The 26282-nt window shown below is 43.8% G+C and overlaps 1 protein-coding gene across 1 annotated transcript in view; it reads left to right on the forward strand.

Moving 5' to 3' along the window:
- Nucleotides 1–1938, forward strand: part of LOC130113012 (protocadherin-10-like) — a 16239-nt gene extending 14301 nt beyond the window's left edge. Inside the window, 1 exon segment of the mRNA XM_056280530.1 lies at nucleotides 1885–1938. Coding sequence (XP_056136505.1) covers nucleotides 1885–1938 — 54 coding nt within the window.
- The last annotated feature ends 24344 nt before the right edge of the window (nucleotides 1939–26282 follow it).

A 26282-nucleotide genomic window follows, 5' to 3' on the forward strand; every position in this document is an offset into this window, starting at 1 on the left:
CATTTGTCACTCTCAGTCATAACATTACTGTTTTGACATTTTACATTTTAGCATTATCTGTCATTTCAAACTATGCCATAACTCCATTAAAAGGCAAACAGATAGATCATCACCGGTTGTACATCTCTGTTTTGTTTGTTCAAGAGTCACAAACAGTACTGCTCAGCACGATGACTTCTGCACTGAATACCTTTAAAGGTAGAGAGCGCTCAAGGTAAACCATCTTTTCATCAGGATCTAAGCCCAAATGGTTTCTGCACCTGACATAACAGGACAAATATAAAGAGACCTCAACTAAAAAAAGAAAAAAAAAAAGAAAAAGAAAAAAGTGATGCTTTATTATGGGGAACACAATTTGAAGTTTATTAACTTTTTAAATGTTTCTGAATTCACAGCCCTGGAAAGAGGAAAAAAGCTAAAAAAAATAACAAAAATAATGCAAATTCCAGCCGAGATTTTCAACTTTCAATTTCTGATGTGGAGAGCGGGTTGAGATGCTCTAGCAAAGGTCAGATGGTGAGAGAGAGAGAGAGAGAGAGAGAGAGAGAGAGAGAGAGAGAGAGAGAGGAGAGAGAGAGAGAGAGAGAGAGAGAGAGAGAGAGAGAGAGAGAGAGAGAGAGAGAGAGAGAGCGAGAGCGAGAGAGAGAGAGAGAGAGGGATGAGGACGGCTGTAGGAGTTAGAAGGTGCTAAAATCCAGCTGGTCTCTTGAGAAACGGGCCTTACTACGACTTCCCACATTTCATTACTAACCCCACCGGCTCGAAGAACTGCAAACACATACACCCCACACACATTCAGCTGTTACGTCATTTTCAGTCAAGTCACCACCATCTTAACCACCATCCTCCATGATGCTGCGGGCTGCCTGTGGGCTTTTCCCTCAGGTAAACTGAGCATGTTGACCTGATTTCTGTTTGTAACTATCCCAACAGAGCCAAGCACACAGATTATTGCATGCGGTGCAAGTTCTGTGTGAGGCAGAATTGGTATTAAAACTTCAGCTCGTGCAATCTGCTTCACCCTGACAAAAAGGCTGTCTGCGTGTCCACACTCATCATCTCTGCTTCACGGGGTTAGAGTAAAGGCACCCCAAATCCAGTTAATCCCAAGTATATCTTTTTTCATTATTTATCTTTAATTTAATACTTCTTCCTTCTCCCAGTGTTGACATGAACTGAGCCCCTTCCTGCTGGCTTGACACTTTCGATATGAATCTCATATTTCGGGACAATATGAGAAGCGGGTGTCCATGGCTAAAGCAGCTTGATGTTCTGTTTTTGAATATAGACATGTGACTGTTGTCTTAATGAACGCTGTGTCCATCGTAGGGGCCTGGATAAAGGCCTTCTGAATGTTTCATGAGCGATCGGGGATGGGCACCATGATCCAGGGAAGGCTGGTGTGGGTGCAGGTCTTTGGTCCAACCAAGCAGTTACACACCTGAGTCTACAAATCAAGGTCCTTAGCAAAGACTATTGATTGACTAATAGAATCAGGTGTGGAACTGCTTGGTTGGAACAAAGACCTGCACCCACACCGGCCCTTTCTGGATCAGGTTGCCCACCCCTGGATTAGATAATTAATGAAGAACTGACAGCTCCGTGTATCTGCAGTGTTTGGGTGATCATGAAGACGCAGAAGTTTTCAACATCTATCTTTGTTGATGGACATGTTTAGCCTCGTCCAAAATTAGCTTTATCATTACACTGTTGAAAACCAGCCTTAAGGGTAAAAATAACTACCACTTCCTTCAGCTGACTTCAGAGAGGGTCCTTTGCGGCTCATATCCTTCAATACGAGCGTGTTTCAAGTAGATGTGTCACCGATAAGTCTCGAGGGACACGTGTAATTCATTTTAATGAGTGTGTTCTGTCTCCTTTCAGCCCGCAAAAGGATTTGCTAGCTCTTTCCGCGTGGACCTGTCGGAGACGGCGTGAATTTCACTATTAGTCCACCCACACTGACGCGGCAGACGGCAAAATAAAACAAACCCCAACGGCTTCCAGGAGAACAGCGGCCTGTTTCCAACTTCATTATCTCGGGTGGCCAACTGGAACAGGACCTTGGCTTCGGTATATAAGGAGACAGGGAAACAAAAGTACTGAGTAGCTGTAGACCTCTCCTGCTTCTGAGGACCATCGCGAGGCTCAATCCCTCTCAGCAGGACTGAGACCAGGGTCAGGACAACCCAACCGAGCAAAGACCGCACTTGTCATAATCAGCCGAGAGGTCGGAGGAACTGAGGGAGATTAATTGGGGGAAGTACAAGATGGTTTTAAAATGAACGATGAGGGAGCGGTGGACTCACAAAGCAAGACATTATATATTATTATTATTTGAAAAATCTTTTTTTTTTTTTTGGTGTGAGGGGTTTAGTTGGTGGTGGGATCCACCTCAGCCTCAGCCGATCTGTGTGTGCCTGTTTACAACAAAGGAGAACAAAACCAATGTTCCTGTACAAACTTCAGCCAACATCACGTGGAACCCTTTAGCTACTTGTTCGGTTACGATTTAAGCCAACTGTACAGAGACTGTGCCAGGAGGACTAGAGGAAAATGAGAAAGACGGGAGCGATGTGAGCAAAGGCGGACTGAGGAGGGGGAGTGATGGACAGGATGCGGATGCTGTACAGGTACGAGAAGACAAAAAGAGAAAAAAGGGGGGAAAATAAGCAATTATGTGCATTACTATAAATTCAATATCACTGGTTTATGACTTAACTGTCTTTATATGAATTCTCTTTTTTTTGTTTCCGTTGTTCTTTCTGTGTGGTCAAAGTGTTCAGGTTTCTAAGGTATTTCAACTTTACATTTATCAACAGAGGAACATGTGGTGCGAGGCTGGGTTCAGTCCTCTTTCCTTTCAGACACTTCAGTAAGGTGACATTTGAAGACGGCCGTTGAAAGAAAACAATGGACGCTCGACACAACATGTTATTCATGTTTAGTCTGTAAAAAAAAAAAACACACAAAAAAAAATGGGAAAACGTGAATGTTCCTCAATTGAAAACAAATTACCTGCCGCTTCAATGACCTTCCTGAGCTGACTGTAGAGGAGTGAAATGACCCTTTACTGAGACGTGGTTCCCATGATGCCATTGGCCTATACATAAACAATCAGAGAAATTCAGTGGTTTATATCATGTGTGCAAAGTGTTTACTGTGCTCTTTTTGAAAAGCTTATAAATGAATATCAATCAATATATAAATCTATATATATATATATATATACAACATACTTTTTTCTGAGACTCTGTAACCATTGGTTAGGTTCTACTTCACCTTAATGTCATTAAATCCGACAATATCAAGTGCTTTAAATTCAAGACTTGTACTGAGTAGAGATCAGTGGTAGCGTTGCTTTGAGAAACGGAAAAGCAAACTGCTCTTTCGCCACCCGAGGATTAAGTTGTTGTTCTTATTTTGATTGCTATTTTTTAACAATTTTCCGATGCTGGACCTTCTTGTGTGTAGAGAAGACACTAATTCAGATGTCTCGGCCTGTTGTGTATGTTAATAGCAGAATATGTGTTCATGTACAGGAAGGTGGACTATCAAGATCACGCTAGATATCAAAGGTACAATCATACCCACATGCAGACAAACCCATGGTAATAATGTGCAAGCACACATAAGCACATGATCTCTCTCTCTCACACACAGACACACACACACACACACACACACACACACACAATCTCTCTCTCTCACACACACACACACACGTACGCACGCACGCACGCACGCACACACACACACACACACACACACACACACACACACACACACACACACACACACACACACACAGGTCAAGTGGTGATAAATAAACTGTCATTTAAGTTTGATGATGTGTTGTTTCTTACCGTGCCCCAGGAGGGATTTAGAACAGATCAGACAACGTGAACTTGGTTTCTCTCTTAAAGGTTATTTGGCGGTGGTCCCTTGAAAGATGCTACGTGCAGCCTTTGCATAGCAACTTGCAAATGCTCGGCTGGGCCATTCATCTAAACACAGTCTGAAATAATCTTGCAAAAGTAATAGCTCCTTAAAGAACCTGCCACAACTTCCTGAAAACAATCCCAATAGGAAAGGGGCACCAAAGGGGGCTTACATGTAAGGGGCACCTTATATATATATATGACATTGTAACATTTAAATACTTAAATACCCTGGCTGGATGTGACTAAAATGGGGGAGAAAAAATAAACAGCAGCGTTGCTCCAGTTTCCTTGGACTCCTTGACCACAATAGCAAACACAAAGATAATAATAAGCTATCCCGATTCCAGTCACTCCGATGGTATTTTCATTTACTTGAAAATTACTGGCACCGCGCCCCAAACCTCGCCCTTAACTGCAGTTTACCTCTCATGACCCCTGACGAAAGTCCACAGACGCATGACAGGCTGCAAGGCTCGAGTCTGAATGTAACATTGCTCATAGGTCGGAGGTTATGGGGGCAGTTGGGGGGGTATGGGGGGGGGGTTAACAATGGTCTCTTTCTAAAAGCATAAAAACAGGGACGCAATGTGGTTTTGCCTGTCACAAGATAGTTCTCAAATGCTCCGGGACACATATGTGGGTGCAGCATGTGACTCTGATGTAGTGGTACGGACCATGTGGATGGCCCCCGGGGCCGCAGAAAACAAATAGTCCTGTCTGCATGTGTGTCTGGGTATGTGTGTGCGTGTGTGTGCAACGTGCACGAGTATAAGACAGAGTCAGAATGAAAAATAAAAAGAGAAACAGATGACGATAGACAGAAGGATAGAAAATGAAAATAAGGAACAAACAAAACCAAATGAGCATGGTGATTGGGACTACAACATCTTGATGAGACAACATGGGAGCAAAGTGTGACATGTGCTCGGTGACTGAGCGGACCTGATCCGCTCGTCCTTCGCAGCGCCTCGATAGCACACGGAGAGAATGAAAGTCATTAATACTGAACAATCTTGTCCGTCTTCTTTCCAGTCTCCATCTTAGGTCGAGCGAGGTGACTTAACTGTCTGTCTCAGCCTCTGTGGCTGTCTCTCATCTCCTTCCAGGGCAGACTCACTTCATTACTCAGGCTAAATAGACTTATGAGACCCCCATCCACCCCGGTTTTCTCTGCCAGGCCCGATCACCTTTCACCGCGGTCACCTCATCTCTCTCTCTCTCTCCCTCTCTCTCTCACACACACACACATACACACAAACACACACACACACAGCTACGTATCCTTTGCTCTCTTGTCTTTGGCCACCCCATCAAAAAACACTCACGTCGTGCGCACACACACACACACACACACACACACACACACACACACACACACACACACACACACACACACACATGCAGCAGAGACGCAGTCAGTGTTGGCCTCCTTTCCTCCTGCCACCTCATCAGACAAGCGCAGACAGCTATTACAGCGTGTGCTTTCCATGCTCCTTTCAACCCTATCATCTCTGCCCTGATCCTCTTGACCACTTTAGCCAACAGCTGACTGGATACCCCCCCCCCCCCACACACACACACAGGAATCAGGAACACTTTATTTGTCATATCACTTAATGTACTTGTGTACATGAAATAAAACGAAATATTGTTTTCCCCAGCCCACAGCAGTGCAACACAAAGACAAAAACACATATCCAAAAACTACAAGAACACATATATCCAAACTAGGACACATATATCCAAACTAAGCAACAAAAAAAAATCACTGTACAAGAGCATGAACGCCAGCCAGGATGACTGCCGGAACTGCCGGTCTGCATGGGCTAGCAGTTAGCTTAGCCTGCCCCGCTTCCGCGTCTCGTCAGACCGTCCTCTGTGTTTCCTCTTTGGGCACAGCTCTGGGCAGGGCCGTGGTCCTTGGGCCCACCAGACGCAGCAGACCAGGCTCCCCCAGCCGGTCCAACACCAGCTCTCCCAGGCGGTCAACCTCAACACACTGCCCCACACTCCACACGACGACACCAAAAACGCAGTCAACGCTAGGTGAGGCCGCTATCAGACTGCCCTCGGGGTTATCGGAACTGCCGGTTTGCATAGGCTAACAATTAGCTTAGCCTGCCCTGCTTCCACACCCTGTCAGACTGCCCTCGGTGTTTCCTCTTTGGGCACAGCTCCGGTCAGGGCTGTGGTCCCTGGGCCCACAGGATGCAGCAGACCAAGCTCTCCCAGCCAATCCAGCACCAACTCTTCCAGCCATCAAATGAAGACACAAACTTATACGCTGACATGGACAAAGACACTGCGTGGACAGTACTGGTACAGTCCATTGTCCTCAACCGTATTGCAATCACAATGCCTTATCCAGCCAAGGCCGCGCCCAAGGGCTCCAAGAAAGCCGTGACCAAGACCATGGGAAAAGGCAGCAGGAAGCGCATAAAGTCCAGGAAGCAGAGCTATGCCATCTACGTGTACAAGGTCTTGAAGCAGGTCCACCCCGACACAGCATCTCCTCCAATGCCATGGGAATCATGAATTCCTCCATCAACGACATCTGTGAGTGCCTCACTGGTGAGGCTTCTTGTCTGGTACATTAAAACAAACGCTCCACCATCACCTCCAGGGAGTTCCAGACTGCTGTCTGCCTACTGCTCCCTCGTGAGCTGGCTAAGCACATCGTGGCTGAGGGCACCAAGGCCATCACAAAGTGCACCAGCTTCAAGTAGACTGCGCTTTGCGTCCAATCAAACCCAAAGACACTGCATGGACAATACTGGGGGAGGCCGCCGTAAACTTAGCTTCACCATCTTCCCACACCGGAAGTGGAAAGTGAAAACGGACACACACACACACACACACACACACACACACACACACACACACACACACACACACACACACACACACACACACACACACTTTATTTGTGCTTAACTATAAGCTTGCGATCACCACTGATCTTCTTCTCTATCTTCCTTGTCCACTTTTCCACTTCACCTCAGCAGGGTGTTGTTTGCATAGGACCTCCATGTGTCTTTGCCGTGGATGTTTTCTTATCAAAGGATATGTATTCTGCTCCAGGTTGTTGAATAGACCAGGTTCGTAATGTCAACGGAAACATGATGTGGAAGGTTGTCCCTGCTTGCCATCCAGACGAGGCACCTCTGTGTCGTCTCTGACCTTTATCCCCATGATGTCATGACTGTCAAGAGGTCCACGGTGGGGTTTGGCGTGAGCTCATTAAACTGTGATTAGTTTAATTCAGGTTCTCCTGCATTGCTAAGTGTAAAAATAAATAACACGTAACAGTGGCAGTGCTGGGTCTAAAGATTAAACAGTTTTAATTAAACAAATGCCTTTAATGAATCTATTGAAAGTAAGTGGATTCAAATTAATTCTTAATTAAACATTACCAATTAAATAAAATTCATTCAGCTAAATGTAAACAGGGTAGAAAGAAAAATAAACTCAGTTTTTCCATCAACTGTTAATGATGTTGTCTGTGGTTTTGTTCTTGGAGTACCCGTATGACATGTTTAAAGCACCTTATTTGCTGGAGAGACTTTAACCCAGCATGGCTGAACAGCAACTCCTGGAGTCTTGATGATTCCTCCAGCAGGCATGCAAAGCTGCACCAGAAAGCTGTGTAGGCCTAAATTGCATTCGTCTGCCCTAATCTTATCTGATCCCAGGTCAGAAAAAGGAGGAAGGTACTGTTTAATTTCCTAATATGGCCGTCACTGTGACCTCCATACCATACTCCACCGTTATCTCCAACCAAGTCTGACGGCGCTCGTCTAGCTCCTACAGATTAAATAATCAGCCTTGCATATAAGAGAGCATTAGCACAGTGGGCGACTCATTGTAGTCTTCTTTTGTCATTTTACACACCGAGCACCATTTTGTCCCAATGATTTTAAATCTTTTTTATCCATTTCCCAGTGGACGAGAACATTTACAATGGTTATAATGTGTTGATTTTCCCAAGAGAAAACAAGAGTTTTATCCAGTGCAGTTGAATGATTTTTGTCCTACCTGGAGACATTGTTTGGCACAAAGATAATTAAGATTTCAAGAGAAATGTAGCGTATCACATTTATTTTCATAATGCATGCAAAAGGGCTATTATGCATGCAAAAATAGAATACATCACCATTTCCACCTCTTTCATTCCGGGACACAATATCAAAACAATTTCGGCTTCAACCATCACAACTGAAATGACTTACTGAACAACACGCACGCACACACACACACACACACACACACACACACACACACACACACACACACACACACACACACACACACACAAATGCTTGCATGCACACATGCACACACACATGCACACTCACACACACACACACACACACAATGTGCACAAATACATGCACGCACATGCACACACATGCGCACAGACACACACACGCGCACACACACACGCACACACACAAAGGAAAAGCGAGAAAGAAGTGCCTGAAACACTCTGCTCAAAGCGCCAGTTCTCTCTCACGCGTGTCTCTGGACAGGAAGTAGCGAGTTGGTAACCCACGGTGACGGAATCAGGCCTCTGACTCACGTTGGGACCTCAGGGGAGGAACGACCCTGCAGAAGACAGACCACAGCCCTCAGCACCGGGCTAACACAGACAGACTGAACAAAAACCGTCAACCACAGGGCAACCGCTACAAAAGAACAATAAATAAGCTCACTGAGGGCAGCAAAGCACAGCATGTCGACATTAATACCACCGCTGCTGATTTAGTCTCTAGCTAAATAACGCTAACAATGCTCCATTGTAAGTGGGGTTGCTTTTACTGAACCCTACACTAAAAGAATACACCAAAATTATTCTAGATCAAGAAATACAGTGACATTTAGTTATCAACTTACAAGCCGACCATATGATAATTGTAATGAACACTGCAAAAATGGTATATCTGAACAACACTGACATTATTATTACACAGAATTATCCTGTTTCATGACGATTTTACTCATCAAGAACTGTGTAAGATTATCCGTCATTATATTTGTTTTGAGTTATCCAACTTAGCTATTTTATCTTGAAAATTACATTTCACGAATCATCCATCCATCCATTTTCCAAGCCGCTTATCCTAATCAGGGTCGCGGGGTGCTGGAACCTATCTCAGCAGTCATTGGGTGGAAGGCGGGGAAACGCCCTGGACAGGCCGCCAGTCCGTCACAGACTTCAGGAATCAGCAACAATGTATTATTTCTTTCATGTACTTGTGTACACAAAAGAAACAAAGTTCCGTTTCACCCAGCCCACAGCAGTGCAACACAAAAGGCAAAAAAAAAAAAAAAAACACATCCAAAAATCCCAGAAACGACACCACCAAAAACATACAAAAACAGAGCACTAAGAAAAAAAACCCAAACAATCCACAAACAATTAACAACACAGTCCATTAAGTGCAACACAGTCCAGAAAATTCCACTGTCCAGAGAGGATAACTGTCAGAACTGCCAGTCTGCATGGGCTAGCAGTTAGCTTAGCCTGCCCCACTTCTGCATCCTGTCAGACCGCCTCCTCGGGCCCAGCTCCGGTCAGGGCCGCAGTTCCTGGGCCCACCAGACGCAGTACTCCATGCTCCCCCAGCTGATCCAACACTAGCTCTCCCTGCCAGACACCTTTGACACACCTCCCCGCACTCTACACGACAACACCAAAACACAGTCAACGCTAGGCAAGGCCGCTGCCAGACCACCCATGGTGTTATCGGAACTGCCGGTCTGCATGGGCCAGCAGTTAGCTTAGCCTGCCCCGCTTCCATATTCCGTCATACCTCCCCTGCTGTTACCTCCTCGGGGGCAGCTCCGGTCGGGGCTGCGGTCCCTGGGCCCACATGACGCAGCAGAGCAAGATCTCCCAGCTGATTTCTAGAGATACAATAAGGTTTTTTTTTTGTGGATAACTGCTGTAAGTGGTTTTGTCTCGTACTTGCACAGGTAAACTAAAGTTGTGCTTCACACTAGATAGAATATCTCTGCTTCAACATTTCTGGCCTTTCAGGAAAACAAGTGATTTTATCTTGTTTCAAGAAATCTATTTTAAATATCTGCTCCAGCAGAGTATTTTGCTTGTTGGGGGGCTTTTGGTACTTGAAAATGCTAAAAAAAAAAATTAAAAAAAATCCATTATGCCATGGTATTTTTACAGACCTCTGTCTTGTCAAGCTGATGGAGGTCTGCAGTATCCATTATTAATGTTAGTATAGCTAAGACAAAGAAGGAAACTTGTTTCTACCTGAAGAGGAAAACTACCAGAGGTGCCGTTTCTGGAGGGGTGCGTTTTCAAGCTCCCAGCCAATCCAATGGTCGCCTCAAGATATCTGACGCCTCATTATCTCAAACTTTTTTGATGAGATTTCCTCCAGACCACCCATCGCATTGACGAGACAAAGGTGTGGCTATTTGCTTGAAGGCAATAGACAACACAAAAGTGCCAACCTTTTTCTTCAGCTGTCACAAAAAAAGCAAAAAAATAAAATAAAATAAAAATGCTACAGCTGAGAGGAGAATACCTGCCCAGGCAAAAAAAAAAAAAAAAACACAAAACAAAACGATGGGGTGAGAAATAAAGGAAACGCATGAGTTGCTGACTCAAAAGCTGGCATCCATTTCAATACCATGTGTCAGGAAAGGTGCTGGCAAGGGCACGGAGGTCTGATATAGGGCGATGTAATAGCTGAGGCAGTAACCCCCAGAGACTACACTTATCTTGGGCCTTGTCCACCCAAGTAACCCCCCCCCCCCCACACACACACACACCACCCAGTACATCTGCAGGTGCAAAGTTGTTAGGTGAAACACAATGGTACTTTTATTTTAGTTTTTTTTGCACTTCCATCAGAGAGAGAACACCTGGTCCTTGAAGAAAGAAAAGGAGAAGGGGAGGGAGGTGGGGGAGTATTATAGTAACATAGCCACCACTTTTGCCTCTTTTCACATCTGCCACTCTCCCCATCTTGTTTTTTTTCCCCTTCTAGACCTTCTTTGAACTCCCACCCCTGCCACCATCACGCTGCACCCCCACCCCCGTTCCACTGTCTAGCTCTCGGCTGTCAGACTGAGAAATGGCAGGTGAGACAGGGGTCCGCCGCCTGGGGAATCGCGCAGGGAGAAAACCTCCAAACGCATTCGACAACAGAGTGGTGCATGTGGCAACCATGTGAACGGTGTGCGTGCGCGCGCGCGCGTGCATGGCCACGGTTTCAGGGCTGACAGCAGGTTTGTGACTGCATAAAACCCAAATGTCGGCTCATCTCTCTCGCATGCGTGCCGCAGGACGCGTGTGCGTTGTCGCCGGCACAAATGTAAACCTTTATTTTGATTCATGATCTCAGATGCACAAAGAGACCCACCCCCCCCCCCCCGCCAACTACACCCACCCTTGAGTATCACACGGAGGTGAGGAGGAGGTTTTGCAACAGATATCAGAGTTAATTATTCTTTATCTATGTTTTGTTCACGTCTATTTTTCTTTCATCATTTTAGTCGCATTACAACCAAAGTGATCTCCCTGTGGTGCGGAGACGGTTCTTCTTACCTTTAGTACGAGCGTTCTCCCTACTGGGATGGATTCAAACTCGGTCTCAAATCCACAATCTGCAGTTCCTCCCGCGCTCAGTTTTGGCTCTGGGCTCTTCCCTTCCCCCCCCCCCCCTCCTTCCTGCGCAGTTGTCAGCGGGGCCTTTGATGGAAATGTGTTTACAGAAGGGTAAGTGAGAAGGAGCAAATGAGCATGTATTTTTATTTCCGCCGAGCATTGTTGTGTTAATGAACACCAACTGGAGATCAAAGCCGAGCCTTTGTTCAGCGAAACATTCATTCTAGCCTTGTTTAATTAGTGATTATGTGGCAGGGAAAACTGACTTCTTATTCTTTCTTTTTCTTTTTGTTGCCGCATCTGTGTGAAAAACGCATGCACGCCGACCGAGGCACACTCGCTGACCCGAACGCACGCATGAAAAGAGAGAGAGAGCGACAGATGGGAAAAAAAGTCAGATTGAAAGAGAGAGAGAGAGAGAGAGAAAGAGCGGCGATGGAGAAGAGTGATACCACCGCGATACCACTGTGGCTCCTCTACCCCGCGTGGTATGAGCAGGCAAACAGAATCAAATGTTTTACCCCCCCCCTCCCCCCTTCACGGAGACGCACGGAGCCGGTCCTCAGCCCGCAGACACCGGTGTGCGTGACTCTTAAAGCGATGCTGGGCAAACCGCAAAGGACATAAAGAAAACTCAAGCACGCGCACGCACGTTTGTAACAAACTAATATTGGCCATATAAGATATATGCATACATCATTGGCTTTGCTCATTTAGGGCATGGCACTTCATCATAGTGGAAGGTGTGGTGAGTCTGCATAGCAAAAGTAGAGCAGCAAGCACCCTGCTGAGTGGAACAGAAGGAAACAGAAGCAAAAAAAAAAAAACACCTCCTATCCCTCTGTCCGGCACATTGCCCTGTCCTGTTTTACTTATTGGGTGATATCTGCCACGACCCATGAGAGAAGAAAAATACACACACACACACACACACACACACACACACACACACACACACACACACACACACACACACACACACACACACACACACACACACACACACACACACATACATACTAACACCTAACTGTGCTAAATAAATCACAGTCTCTATGGTCCTATCTTGTGATAAGAGGTCTCATTTTAGAGTGGATTTATTCATCAAGATACTGTGTGGGTTTGAGAGCGTGTATGTGTGCACACGTGTGTACATGTGAGTGCAAATACATGTGCAGTGCCTAATGCACTGTTGGGATTTCCTCAGAGTGTGTTTTATACTGCTTCACCAACAGCACTATAGCACCAGTCATTCTTTTTTTGAAAGCTTAAGCGGCATCTACATTGTTTGCCTCTCTCTCTCTATGGGTGTGTGTGTGTGTGTGTGTGTATGTGTGTGTGTGCGCGTGCGTGTGGGTCTCTGCTGTTTCTCCAGAGCTCCTCTCCTCTACCACCTCCTCTTTTATGTGACCTGATGTCTGTTCCACTGTGTTGCCTGTTGTCCCAATACTGGAGGTGATGAAGCTGTTTAAAACATTTGCTGAAGTCTCCCTCAGCAGAGAACACACAGGTGCGTGTCCTTTATGGAGCAGAACATCACCGTGCAAACACCCACAAGCTGACATCTTCAGCACCACTTAAACATGGAAAGACACATTGTGTACTGCAAGTGTGTGTGTGTGTGTGTGTGCGTGCGCACACGCACGTACATGTGTGCAAACCCTGTGACATTAACTGGTCATATCCTGCTTCAGGAAAGCTTAAGTACTACAGAGCACGTTCAAAAGATTCAGGTGGTCTGTGCTGTTCTTTTCTGTCCTCCTCTTCCTCAGTGTATACTATATACTGTATACCCCTGGAGACCAAATGAATGGAGAACCCCCCCCCCCCAGACTACACCGATAACAGCGAGGGCGGTCTGGCGGCGGCCACACCTAGCCTTGACTGTGTTTTTCGTGTCGTTGTGTGGAGTGCGGGGAGGTGTGTCGAAGGTGTCTAGTTGGAGAGCTAGCATTGGATCAGCTGATGGAGCTTGGTCTGCTGCATGCTGTGGGCCCAAGGACCACGGCCGTGGGCAGCAGTCTGACAGGACGCAGAAGCGGTGCAGGCTAAGCTAACTGCTAGCCCTTGCGGGCCGGCAGTTCCAACAGTCATCTTGGCTGGCGTTCGTTCTTCTGGACAGCGGCATCGCTAAACTAACCTAAAATTTTCTCTGCCCCCCCCAAATTAATGTACATTATTAGTTTAAATCATCAATATTTTTTTTTCATTCACTGTTCATTAAAATCGATTGAATTGTGCCATTGCGTCTCCAAATTCACAATGTATCTAGAAAGCCGGGCACTAGGACCTAGGAGAGGCTGCTGCTGCTGCTCTATTCCAGTGTTTCCATTGGCTGTGCTGCCCACACTGCAATTGCTATACTGTGAGAGTGCAGGAATGAGGAGACGGAGAGATCAAGTCGAGTCAATTCCGTTTACTCGCTACACAAAACGACACCAATACAGCACACTCTCTCGTGGCAACCAGCTAACCACTAGGCTGTGCTGCAAAACATGGCTCCACCCTGGAAACTCTAAGCAGTGCCTACGTCAGCACTCTGAAAGTCTGCCTTAAAGGAGCAGCAGCCCCTGGTGAATGTACCCTCAATTGTGTATCACCACAATACTATCTTTGGTAGAGACTGTAACGGTAGTTGGAAACCACTGAAGTTGTGACAAGATGTTGGCTAAAACTTTAACAAGATAAACATAATGTACAGAGTGAAATAGTAAGTAGTTACAAAGTGAAGATACCTCGCTCCAATATGAATTTGTGGCAAATGATGGTAAATGTCGCTAGCTATCAAGTTGTTACTCGTTTGTTACCTGCTTAACGTTAGATAGATTTAGGTATAAGTGAGGAAAAGACAAGAGGATACGCTCTATAACACTAACGTTACACTAACTAGCTGATGAGCCAGCCAGTCAAAGTGTGACGGAGCGAAAGAGATAGAAATAATGTTATTAACAGCTCTTTGCATTCTTTGCTTTTGCATGTCTCTTAAGTATTTCGAAACAATCATATCAGTAGGCATAGATTGTTGTTTATAATCAGTTAATGTCAGTGAAAAGGTCACATTGTGTTCATCATAACACAATTGTATAGCCCTCAATTCCTCAACCTGTAGATGGATATACAAAATTTCTTCAAAAAAAGGAGGCAGCTCTGCTGAAAGTCAGTCAGGTGAGAAGCTTTTGCCAGTTCAGGCAAATGCAAATTTAAACTGATTGATCACTCATTAAGCCTTGAGTTCTTGTAAATCCGAGTTTAATAAAATAATTTGTTACTAAAAGCAGGCAAGGAGAGGGAGAGAAAGAAGATGGAGGAGACTGACAGGGCTGAAGGAGCAGGTCTGATGGAGGTTAGTGATCAAGAAGAAAATGAGTGGGAGTTGTTTAAGCTTCTGGTTAAAATTAAATTAATACTGAATTTTATGACATAGGCCTATTACTCATACTAGGTATAAACTAGCCTAATTGATTTTACATGACTTTTTTTTTAAGAGGTTCACACATCAAACGTCAGTCTTTTATGATATTTTTTTTTCTTTCCACCATAGAACCATAGAAATCTACTAACTGGGCAATTAAGTAAAAATGGAGTAGGCTTCAGGGTTTCATTCATTTAATGATTATTTTATCAAATGTTTGGACTTATCTTAAAGGGTCATGCAGAAGGAGAGGCTGAGAAAGAAAAGGGTCAAGAAGCAAGCTGTGTGAGTGAAAGGGAGAAAACGGATCCAGAGACAGAAAGGGAACAAACCGATCCAGAGGCAGAAAGAGAGCAAATAGACCCAGCGAGAGAGAGGGAGCAAACTGACATAGAGAGGGGAAAGTGATCAAGCTGCTGCAGCAACTCCTTCCAGAAGTTACAGGGATGCTTTAGGTGACAAAGACACTGGGCCCAGACATGTAAAGCTGAATAGCTACCCACAAGACAGTGTTGGTCCACAGAACAGGGCATTTCAGTACTGCTGGTTTGATAAATACAAATGTCTAGAATACTCTGTCAACCAAAATGTAGCTTTCTGCTTTCCATGTCGAGTATTTGGCAAAAACATAAAACATGATGCTTTGGTCAGTAATGGCTGAAAAAAAACTGGAAGACAGCCCTGTTTGTCTTTGAAAGGCATGAGATGGCACAAACCCATAAAGGCAGTGTTGTAGCATGGCAAAGCTACCAGGCAACTGGCAGTCAGAGAAACATTGCTCAGATTATAGCATCTACACATGTAAGCGAGATAGCAGAGAGAAGGGAATATATCAGGCAAATTGTCACCTCCATGTTAGGAAGATAGGGACTCCCTTTTTGTGGCAGTACTGAAGCTAATGAAAGCACAAGAAGAGGCAACTTTGTTGTATGTATTGAACTTTTGAATGAATTTGACCCTTTCCTACAAAAGTACAATCCTCAATCGAATACCACTTATCTCTCTCCAACATCTCAGAATGAGATGATTGAGTGTTCTGCTCAAGAAATGACTAATGTCATAATCTCTGAGATGACAAATTCCAGTATGTATGCCATTACGGCAGTTGAGGCCAGCGATGGACAGTAAGAGCAGTTGGCTGTGTGTGTTAGGTACGTTACAGAAGGGGCAGTTAAGGAGTGTTTTCTAACACTAACAGAAAATAAATCATTTGATGCCCAGCCCATAGCAACTGAGTTGCAGCAGCAGCTTCAAATCAATGAGCTAGCAGAGCTAAAATGTGTCACACAAACATATGATGGTGCAGCCGTTATCAGTGGGTCCACTGGGGGTGTGCAAGCACATTTCAGAATGCTGCATCCAGAGGCAATTTATGTGCATTGTTATGCTCACGAGCTGAACTTGGTGCTGTGCCATACTTGCACGGCTGTTTTGGAAGCTGCAGTTTTTCAGTTTGTTGGAGAGTTGCTATTCCTTTTTCAGCACCTCCCTGGTTAAACACCACAAGTTCAAAGAAGCTCAGTCAAAACTTGGATTGACATCAGCTGAACTTGTACAACTTCCAATCATTCACTGGGCATGCCAGCTGCAATCCCTTAATGTAGTTCTTCACACTTTACCTGCTATTTTCTAATGTCTGTCTGCCATTGGATCCCCCATAGCTGTTGGTCTGAGAAAGAAGCTTTACAAATTATCAATAGTGTATTTACTACTGATGTTTTTGTCCCTACTTTCTGTAACTAAGGGACTTCACAAGTTCCAACAGAAAGAGACTTTGACCTGGCAGAAGATGTCATCTGCAAACAAACTGTGTAACACACTGAGAGGTAAACGCACAGATGCATTTACCACAGAGCTTTATGAGAGAACCAAGGCTCTGTGCAACACTCACAATATCCCAGAACCAGATGCAAAAAAAAGCATAAACAGAGCAAAATGGCTGATTTTGTGTTGGAGAAAACCTTGGGTTCAGGCAGATTGGCTCAGCTCAGGAACCTTGAAAACAGAGTTGTTATTCTCTTGCTAGGAAAGGACGGTTACTGAGCTTGAACAATGATTTCTAGTGTAGATACAATTTTACTAAAAGGCATCCAGAGATGCAGCCCTAACTCTTGCACTTCATTTTTTCTTTTCTTTTTTTTTTTTACATTTATTTCTAGTTTTTCCCTTTTATCGCACCCGATTAACCCAATGGCATATGGCCGGAACTCTTGTCGAATAACTTCCCTGGCTCATGTTTCCACAGGAAGGAGATAGTCGTAACACCAGCTTCCTTCAAACTCGTGTCGGCTGCTCTCGCTATTTTACACGCTGAAGCCTCGCATGGATTGCATCACCTTCAGGCCGCAAAGGAGGCGTAGGGAGAATGCTTTCAGTTGCTTGGCTGCAGGCGCCCGGGTGGGCCAGAGGGGTCGCTGGAGAACGACGAGTCCCCGAACACTACACCGATCTACACCCACTATCCCTCAGGTAAGGGTTGCCTAATGAATGCCTTACCCCGTGGACGCTCTGGTCGTGACCGGTTACGGCGAGTCTGGGATAGGAACCTTCAACTCTTGTACTTCTCGAGTGAATCATTTAACTGTGCTTGCCAATCACTACAACATTGATCTCAAAACAGAAGAGGTGCTGGTGGCCAGAAACTTTCTTCCCCGCAAAACAGAGGCTGGATGTCCACCCCAAGACATGGTAGCTGTGCACCACCTCCTAGATCCAGATATGTTTCCCTCTCTAAAGGCAAACATTCAAGTTGCCCTAATGATACCTGTGAGCAGCTGCTCTTGTGAAAGGTATTTTAGTGTACTGTGCCAGCTGCACTCCTGGCTGCATAAAACAATAGGGCAGAAGAGGCTTCACAATCTCGCAGCCATGTCAATTGAGAGCAAAACACTAGGGCTGCTGAGTCACAACAGAATTGTAGACTGCTTTGCCACCTTCAGAAACAGAAGGTATTCTTTGACACTCCCACCCACAAAATAGTCTCTCTCTATGAATAGCAGCTTTTCAGTTTCAGTAAATGAAGTAATTGTTGAAAAGGGTTATTTATATAGACCTGTCTGTTAAAATTCCTTTCCATCTGATCCTTAACTCATTCATACTGTTGTGTTTCTCCTTGTGTTTAGTACTATGAGGTCAGTTCAAGTGCAAAACCTCTGTTCAATCACAAACCATACTATATTCTGCATTCTGAATATTGTCTACTTCATGAAATATGTTATGCATGATCCACTGTCTACTATTTGAGTGTGACTTTGCATGGTTGGGGAAAATAGTTTCGATGGAACACTCTCTCACATGTAAAAAGTTCCATGTCCAGGTATATCAAAACAATTTTCATACAAAACATCAAAAATTTTACACTGTATGAGCCAATAATGTGAGCCAATCTTAACCATACTGCACTGTGAAGTGAAGTCAGCAAGTTGAAAGTTGAAAGATGTTGATTTTAATACAACCCAGCATGTAAATTGTCATGTATACTGCCATCTTATGCATATGCCTTTTTGTTGGTGCTTTTTGACTAACAGCCCTATTGTCCTCTGGCTGGGGATGGACTGGATTTTGATTTCTTCCATATTTGTAGAAATGTCATTCCCTTAATAATCCTCATTTGTGAGAGTAAATAAAAAAATTGAGAAAAAAGTTAATATTTGTGCTGTCAAATGTCACTATGACCCTGAAATTCTGTCACCTACGTTATTGAACATGTAAGCACAACCGCAGAGCAAAATCACTCCTTCTGATTGCACAATCTACAGCCTGTGTATGAATAACATACTTAGGACCTGCAACTTATCTAAGAGAGAGGAGATAGCGTTCCTTGACTTCAATATCTTTGTTTGATCTGTGCCTGTTGTAAGTGGATGGATAGCATTTAAGTCATATTAGATCTGTGCCTAATAGTACAATCTGTGAAGATACGCATCTGTGTGTCAACTTGACCAAATAACCATATTTTTGATTGACTTTACACCTATTGCTACTTTTAAAATTCATGACAAAGACAATTTGTGGCCATAAAAAAAATCCCACCACAAGACCCCCCTTGTAAAGGCTTAGCCCCCCTATCCATAAAGCTCTAGTGACGCCCCTGGTCCTGGACAGTGATTTTTTTTTTTTTTTTAGATATATGTGTTAGTTTGGATATATGTGTTCCTGTAGGTCTTGTAGTTTCTGGAGATGTGTTTTTGTCTTTGTGTTGTACTGCTGTGGGCTGGGGGAAACGACGGCGAACCGATGCACAAGAGCATGAAATGAAATGACAAATAAAGTGATTCTGATTCTGATTTCTGATTCTGACTGAATTCTAAGGTCAAAATATCCTTTTGTCGTGGAGTTTAAATGGAATTGGCGAGACAGCCCTCCCATTTTCTCTCCGTGTTTAATTTCACTTCCCATTTCCACACCGTGATCGCAGAGCGGGAAGAGCGCGTGTGAAATAAAGAGGTCTTATACATCCAATGCGGCGCAGACCTGCATGGGCTGCCCATCTGGAGCCGCGTCGCCGAGTCTGCTTAATGTAATCAAACACGCTGTGTGTTATCGATGACAGACGACAAGGAAAACAAGTAATAACCACACAGGAGCTCTGCGAGGGAACGTTCTGAGCCAACCAGAGGAAGATCTCTTGGGTAACATGTGGCGTTTAATCCCCTTAACCCCAAAGATCTAATGCCGGAAGGTTTTTGTTGATGTATTGGGTCGTCTAAGCACTGTGTGGGGTTTGGTTTATGTATGCGTGTGTGTGTGTGTGTGTGTGTGTTGTGATTCGCGTGCGTGTGCGTGTGTCTACGTGTGCAAGTGTGACTGTTGCACTGTGTATGTCTGTTTTTGTTTACGTATGTGTGCGTATGTGTGAGTATTGGGGAGTTGTTGCATATCTGTTTATTTTTGTATGTATGCTTGTGTGTGTTTGTGCATGTGCGTGTTATTTATGTATTTGTGTGCAAGTGTGTGGGTGGCGAGATGAGTCGTGTGTGTGTGTGTGTGTGTGTGTGTGTGTGTGTGTGTGTTTCTTCCCCGGAGCCACAGTTAAACCCCACTGACACCAGCAGCCATGTCTTATTTCCCTATTAGAGAGGTCCCGCTGTAACACACTGTGTCAGAGCAAGTGCCTTCTTTCTCATTATTGAACACACACACACACGCACGCACGCACACACGCACGCACACCATAGAGAAAGTGAACAAGAGAGCAAGAGAGGGGGAAAAGGCACAAAAACAAATTAAACCAAGTGCAAGGTAGGCCTTTCATTATAATTACCATATTCAATAAAACACAGATTAGATAAAGAAAGAGACGCTCTGGGAGAAAGGGAATGAGTTTGTTTGTGTGTTTGTGTGTGTGTGTGTGTGTGTGTGTGTAGTCATGTGTCTGTGTCTTCCAATATATTTCTCCATGAACCTGAATGAGAGAGTTATAGTTGCACATTATTGCTTATTCTTTGGCAGCTAAAGTCACGGGAAAGTGTCTCCGGAGTCACATGTAATCGTCATGAAACTAATTTTAGGTTTGACACACAGCTACTTTCTGTGCCGGTGCATTTTTTTTTTGTAAAGCAGATGACGGGCTAATTTTGCAAACACTAGCTTCGGCTGACACTGACCTACTCTAGAAAGTTTATACCAGCTGTCGATCACACGCAGGGGTATGCGAATTAAAAGTGCACAAAACTGTAAAACCTCTGCATATACCTTATTATACTAAATCTGTGTTTGGGTAAATCTGTTCATACTGTGGCCTTATAGCAATTGCATGCAAACTGGATACAACGAAACACATTACAGATGTGTTTCTCCTCTGTTTCACCACCACCACCACCATCATCATCATCACCATATAAATTGCCTTAGATTTTGTTGAATTTAATTGGAGTGTTCTTAATTCAGTATGGATATATGACAGCCCACAATTTCCTCCATTTGGTAAGGCTCTGCATGTTGATAACCCCCCCATGTTGTGTGTATCATTTAGCATTTTGCTTATTCAATTTAGTAGAAATATTCGATTAAAACAACGTTAGCAAGGACTCGGTTTAAAATTATGCTTAATTGGGCGTCCTGGTAGCGTAGCGGTTTATTCTGTTGCCTACCAACACGAGGATCGGCAGTTCAAATCCCTGTGTTACCTCTGGCTTGGTCAGGCGTCCCTACAGACACAGTTGGCCGTGTCTGCGGGTGGGAGGCCGGATGTGGGTATGTTTCCTGGTCGCTGCACTAGTGCCTCCTCTGGTCGGTTGGGGCGCCTATTCGGGGGGAAGTGAGAACTGGGGGGAATAGCGTGATCCTCCAACATGCTACATCCCCCTGGCGAAACTCCTCACTCAGGTGAAAAGAAGTGGCTGGCAACTCCACATGTATCGGAGGAGGCATGTGGTAGTCTGCAGCCCTCCCCGGATCAGAAGAGGGGGTGGCGCAGCGAGAGCGACGGCTCGGAAGAGTAGGGTAATTGGCTGGATACAATTGGAGAGAAAAAGGGGGAAACATAAATAAATGAATAAAATAAAAAATTAAAATTAAAATTTATATATATATATACTGCTGAAATAGGCTCCAGCATCCCGCAACCCTGAGAGCAGGATAAGTGGTTCAGATAATCGATGGATGGATATATACAGTTAGGTCCATAAGTATTTGGACAGTTACACAATATTTGTAATTTTGCCCCTCTACACCACCACAGTGGATTTGACATGAAGTGTTTGAGATGTGATTGAAGAGTAGACTTTCAGCTTTAATTTAAGATGTTGGATAAAAATATGGCATTAACTGTTCAGGAATTACAGCCATGGATATATAGGGTCACCCTATTTTCAGAGGCTCAAAAGTAATTGGACAAACAAACATAACTATGATTATAACGATAATATTTAATGTTTGGAGGAAAATCCTTTGCAGTCAATGACTGTATGAAGTCTGGAACCCATCAACATCTTCAAATTCTGAGTTCCCTCCTTTGAAATGCTGTGCCAAGACTTAACGACAGCTGCCTTCAGTTGCTGGTTGTTTGTGGGTCTTTTGGCCATTAGTTTGATCTTCAGCAAGTGAAAAGCATGCTCAATTGGGCTGAGGTCAGGTGACTGACTTGGTCACTGATGAATAGTCCACTTTTCTGCCTTGAGAGACTCCTGGGTTGCTTTCTCAGCTTGTTTTGTGTCATTATCCATCTGCAGTGTGAAGCGCCGTCCTCTCAGTTTTGTGACATTTGTCTAAATCTGAGCAAATGGTATATCCTTATAAATGTCACAATCCATCCTGCTACTTCTGTCAGTGGTCACATCATCAATAAACACCAATGACCAAGTTCCACTGGCAACCATACATACCCATTTCATAACACTACCTAAACCATGTTTGACAGATGATATGGTATGCTGAGAATCATGAGCTGTTCCTTTTGTTCTCCACACCTTTCTTCTTCCCATCCTTCTGTTACAAGTTAATCATTGCTTTATCTGCCCAAAGAACCTTGTTCCAGAACTGGGTAGGTTTTTAGATGTTTTTAAACACAGTCTAATCTGGCCTTCCTGTTCTTAAGTGACACCAGTGGTTTTCACCTTGTCATAAACCCCCTGCATTTATTTGATTGTAGACTTGGACAATGATACCCCTACCTCTCAAGAGTGTCTTTGACTTCACTAGGTGTTGTGAATGTGTTTGTCTTCACTAGGGAAAGTGTTCTGCGATCATCCACTGTAGATGTGTTCCGTGGTCTTCCAAGCCTTTTGGTGTTGCTGAGCTTCCCAGTGCATTCTTTCTTTTTAAGAATGTATCAAAATGTTGATTTGGCCACTCCTGAAGTGTTTACTATCCATCTGATAGATTTCCTTTGCTTTTTCAGCCTAATGATGGCCTCCATCACTTGTATTGACACCTCTATGGACTTCATGTTGAGAGTTCCGATGAACAGCTACCAAATACAAATGTAAATACTTGGAATGAACTCCAGACCTTTTATCTGCTTAATTTGTCATGGAATAACGATGGAAAAGGTCTTACTTGCCCTGAAACCACTTGTTAGTCAAGTGTCCAATTACTTTTGATCCTCTGAAAATGGGGTGACCATATATAAAACTGGCTGTAATTCCTGAACGGTTAAATGCAATATTTTTGTCCAACCCCTGAAATTAAAGCTGAAAGTCCACACTTCAATCACATGTTGGTTACATCATTTCAAATCCACTGTGGTGGTGCATAGGGGCAAAATTACAAATATTGTGTCACTGTACAAATATTTATGGACCTATCTGTACATATGCTTTACTGCTGTGTGTCAACTGAGTAGAGTGTAAGATGAAGGGGTTGGGTAGTGACTGTTCTTTATCGTAATTTTCCGCATCATATCCAGGCCTGTCTGGTTCAAAGTGTTGGCCTTTAAATATGAAGACTAAAGATAAGACTGAAAGGCTGCATCAATGTGCCTGTGTGGGTAGTGTTGGAAAGGTTACTTTTAAAATGTAATATTTTTAAAAATTACAAGTTAACCAGCTAAAATGTAATATGTAATGTAACTATTTAGATTACTTCATCAAAGTAAAGTAACATATTACATTTAATCACTCTTTGATTACTTTTAACAAATGTTTTAAACTGGGCAGTAAAGCTGAAAAGTCCTAAAAACCTCACAACAGTACTCAACACTGATTATCGTGAAACATTTATTAAAAGTTCTTCAACATAACTATAAGTAAGACTGGAATGTTGTTTTTAAAGCACAACAACCAAAACAAATAAGCTTTTGCCGAAAATAACATATTTGGATGTATCCCATTTGGTAACACCAACATTTTCATTAGTAACTGTAATCTAATTACATATTTTCCCAGTAACGGATTACATTACATATACTTTGTAATATCATTACATAACGCTATTGCATGTAACCACTTAGTCACTCACCAGCACTGTGTGTGGGACTGGGACAGACGGTGGCGAGGCTGGACTGAGAGCAACATAGCAAACAAACCTTGGATGAGAAATTGCTGTAACTACAGAAATAACAACCAAACTGTCTCTGACCATGTTTTGTGCAATGCCCTGGTGAGAATGAACGTGTAAAACAAATTGAAGAAAGTTCAAACTTGTAAGATCAAACCAATTTGAGGAAGTTTAACTACTGGCCGACTCAAGAGGCAAAGTCTGCTGCACTGTAAATGCTATATTATTTTTATAGACATCATTGGACTGATTAGACAGAGAAACAGAAAGAAAGGCATTTGAGTTTATGTTGACAAAAAAAGTCAACAATCATGTGACTGCACCTGAACATTTATAAATCTGTTCCTTCTGTTTTTACCAGGTATTAATAAGATGCATTAATATAAAATTAAAGTGCACATACATATTATGACCAATTACGGTAGATAGGCTCGTTGTTATAGCCAACCCAGTGTAAGAGTGTTCAGATGAGACATGACCTCAAAGTGTCATTCGCAAATTTTCGCAAAGCTCTAAAATATTGATATTATTCTAATTTTGTACTCTTTATTCTCATTTCTTATCTTCCCATGACTGTTGATAGCAGAGCCAGAATGCATATTTGATCAATCATACAAATTTAAAATTGGACAAAGGTGTGAATGCAGGGCCGTGTACTTTAGTATCGATGTTTATGTGTGGGCAGCACGGTGGCGCAGTGGTCAGCACGGTCGCCTCACAGCAAGAAGGTCCTGGGTTCGAGCCTCAGGGTAGTCCAACCTTGGGGGTCGTCCCGGGTCGTCCTCTGTGTGGAGTTTGTATTTTCTCCCTGTGTCTGCGTGGGTTTCCTCCGGGTGCTCCGGTTTCCTCCCACAGTCCAATGACATGTAGGTCAGGTGAATTGTATGAAACCCTGTGATGGACTGGCAGCCTGTCCAGGGTGTCTCCCCGCCTGCCTCCCAATGACTGCTGGGGTAGGCTCCACCATCCCCGTGACCCTGAGTCGGATAAGCGGTTTGGATAATGAATGGATGGATGGACGTTTATGTATGCATGTATGTGCGTTTGTTTGAGTAGTAATGTACGACTCCCCTGTGGTGACATTATCCTATCCAACTTACTATTTACGACTTAATTGGTCAAACAATTTCAAATACCCCGGTGACATTTTAACAAGACTCCTTTAGCCATTGTTTACACCCTGTCCGGACATACACACATTTAGGCAAAGCGCAGAAGGACACACGAATGTACACAAATGCACAAACACACCTTTTATCTCCAAAACATTTACGGCGCTCTTGACGCCCCCCTGCCAGCCAAAACCCAGCGTGTCCTCCTTTTAGAGTCAACGAATTTCATGCAACAGCCACTGCAACATCTGACCATCAGCTGGATGAACACGCACACACATACGCACACGCACAAATTGGTATACACTCGACACACACAGGCTCTCTTATGAAGTAAATAACATTGACGTAAAAGCTCTCTCTGTCGCTCTTCGGTGGCTCAGCATGGCTAAGTCTTCCGTTTTGGGTATCCAACTGTGACCGACTTGTGTGGTTAATGCAGTTAGCCATGGACGTCTAGCAGACTGAGCCGTGAATATTATGCCGTTCTGTACCTGTGCATGCTCCCACTGAGTGCATCCCATCAATTTTGCTCGGATCTTACAGCAATCATATATGAAGATGGAAATAGAGGATACTCACTGGAATGACACATTGAGTGATTTCTTCATAATTATGTGTGGGAAATGTCTACACGAATGCAGCTGTGATCTACAAACTGATTTTCAAAGACATTCGATATATCTCACTGCGATACTGAGATGCATGAATATAACATGGTGACTCGCACGCTACACAGCATCACCCCTCCACCCCCCTTTTACTATGAAATTGGAGTTTATTCAAGGTAACCATATTTTGCCTCATGTTATTCCACTGAGCTCTCCCCTTAATATGAAAGATCTGTTTTTCCCCAGTTTTTTGGAGGTGAGCAATTTTTACCACAAATCTGGAAACCTGAAAATAAGAATTCCGTGTTTCAGTGAAAATGTATTAGACATCTGGGAGCTTGGGGGGGGGGTACAAACGTTTCCTGCTCACAGAACACGTTTGAGCTTTGCCCTTCAAATCCAATGGCATGGAATGTCATGGAAATGTCATTCCACTGATCTGAGGAACGCTGTTCATTTAGAACATTCACTGAATATAATGACTGCTCCATGAACCTTCCTGTGTTCATAAAAATACATTTTAAAAAAATCATTCAGAGAGTTGAAACTGAATGTTATTTCACTGGGGAATATCAACTGTGACATTTGAATGATGGCATACTTTCAAGGAGCTTTAGTCCTGAAGGGAAA

This window comes from Lampris incognitus, chromosome 5, assembly GCF_029633865.1.
Source record: "Lampris incognitus isolate fLamInc1 chromosome 5, fLamInc1.hap2, whole genome shotgun sequence".
Taxonomy (NCBI): Eukaryota; Metazoa; Chordata; class Actinopteri; order Lampriformes; family Lampridae; genus Lampris; species Lampris incognitus.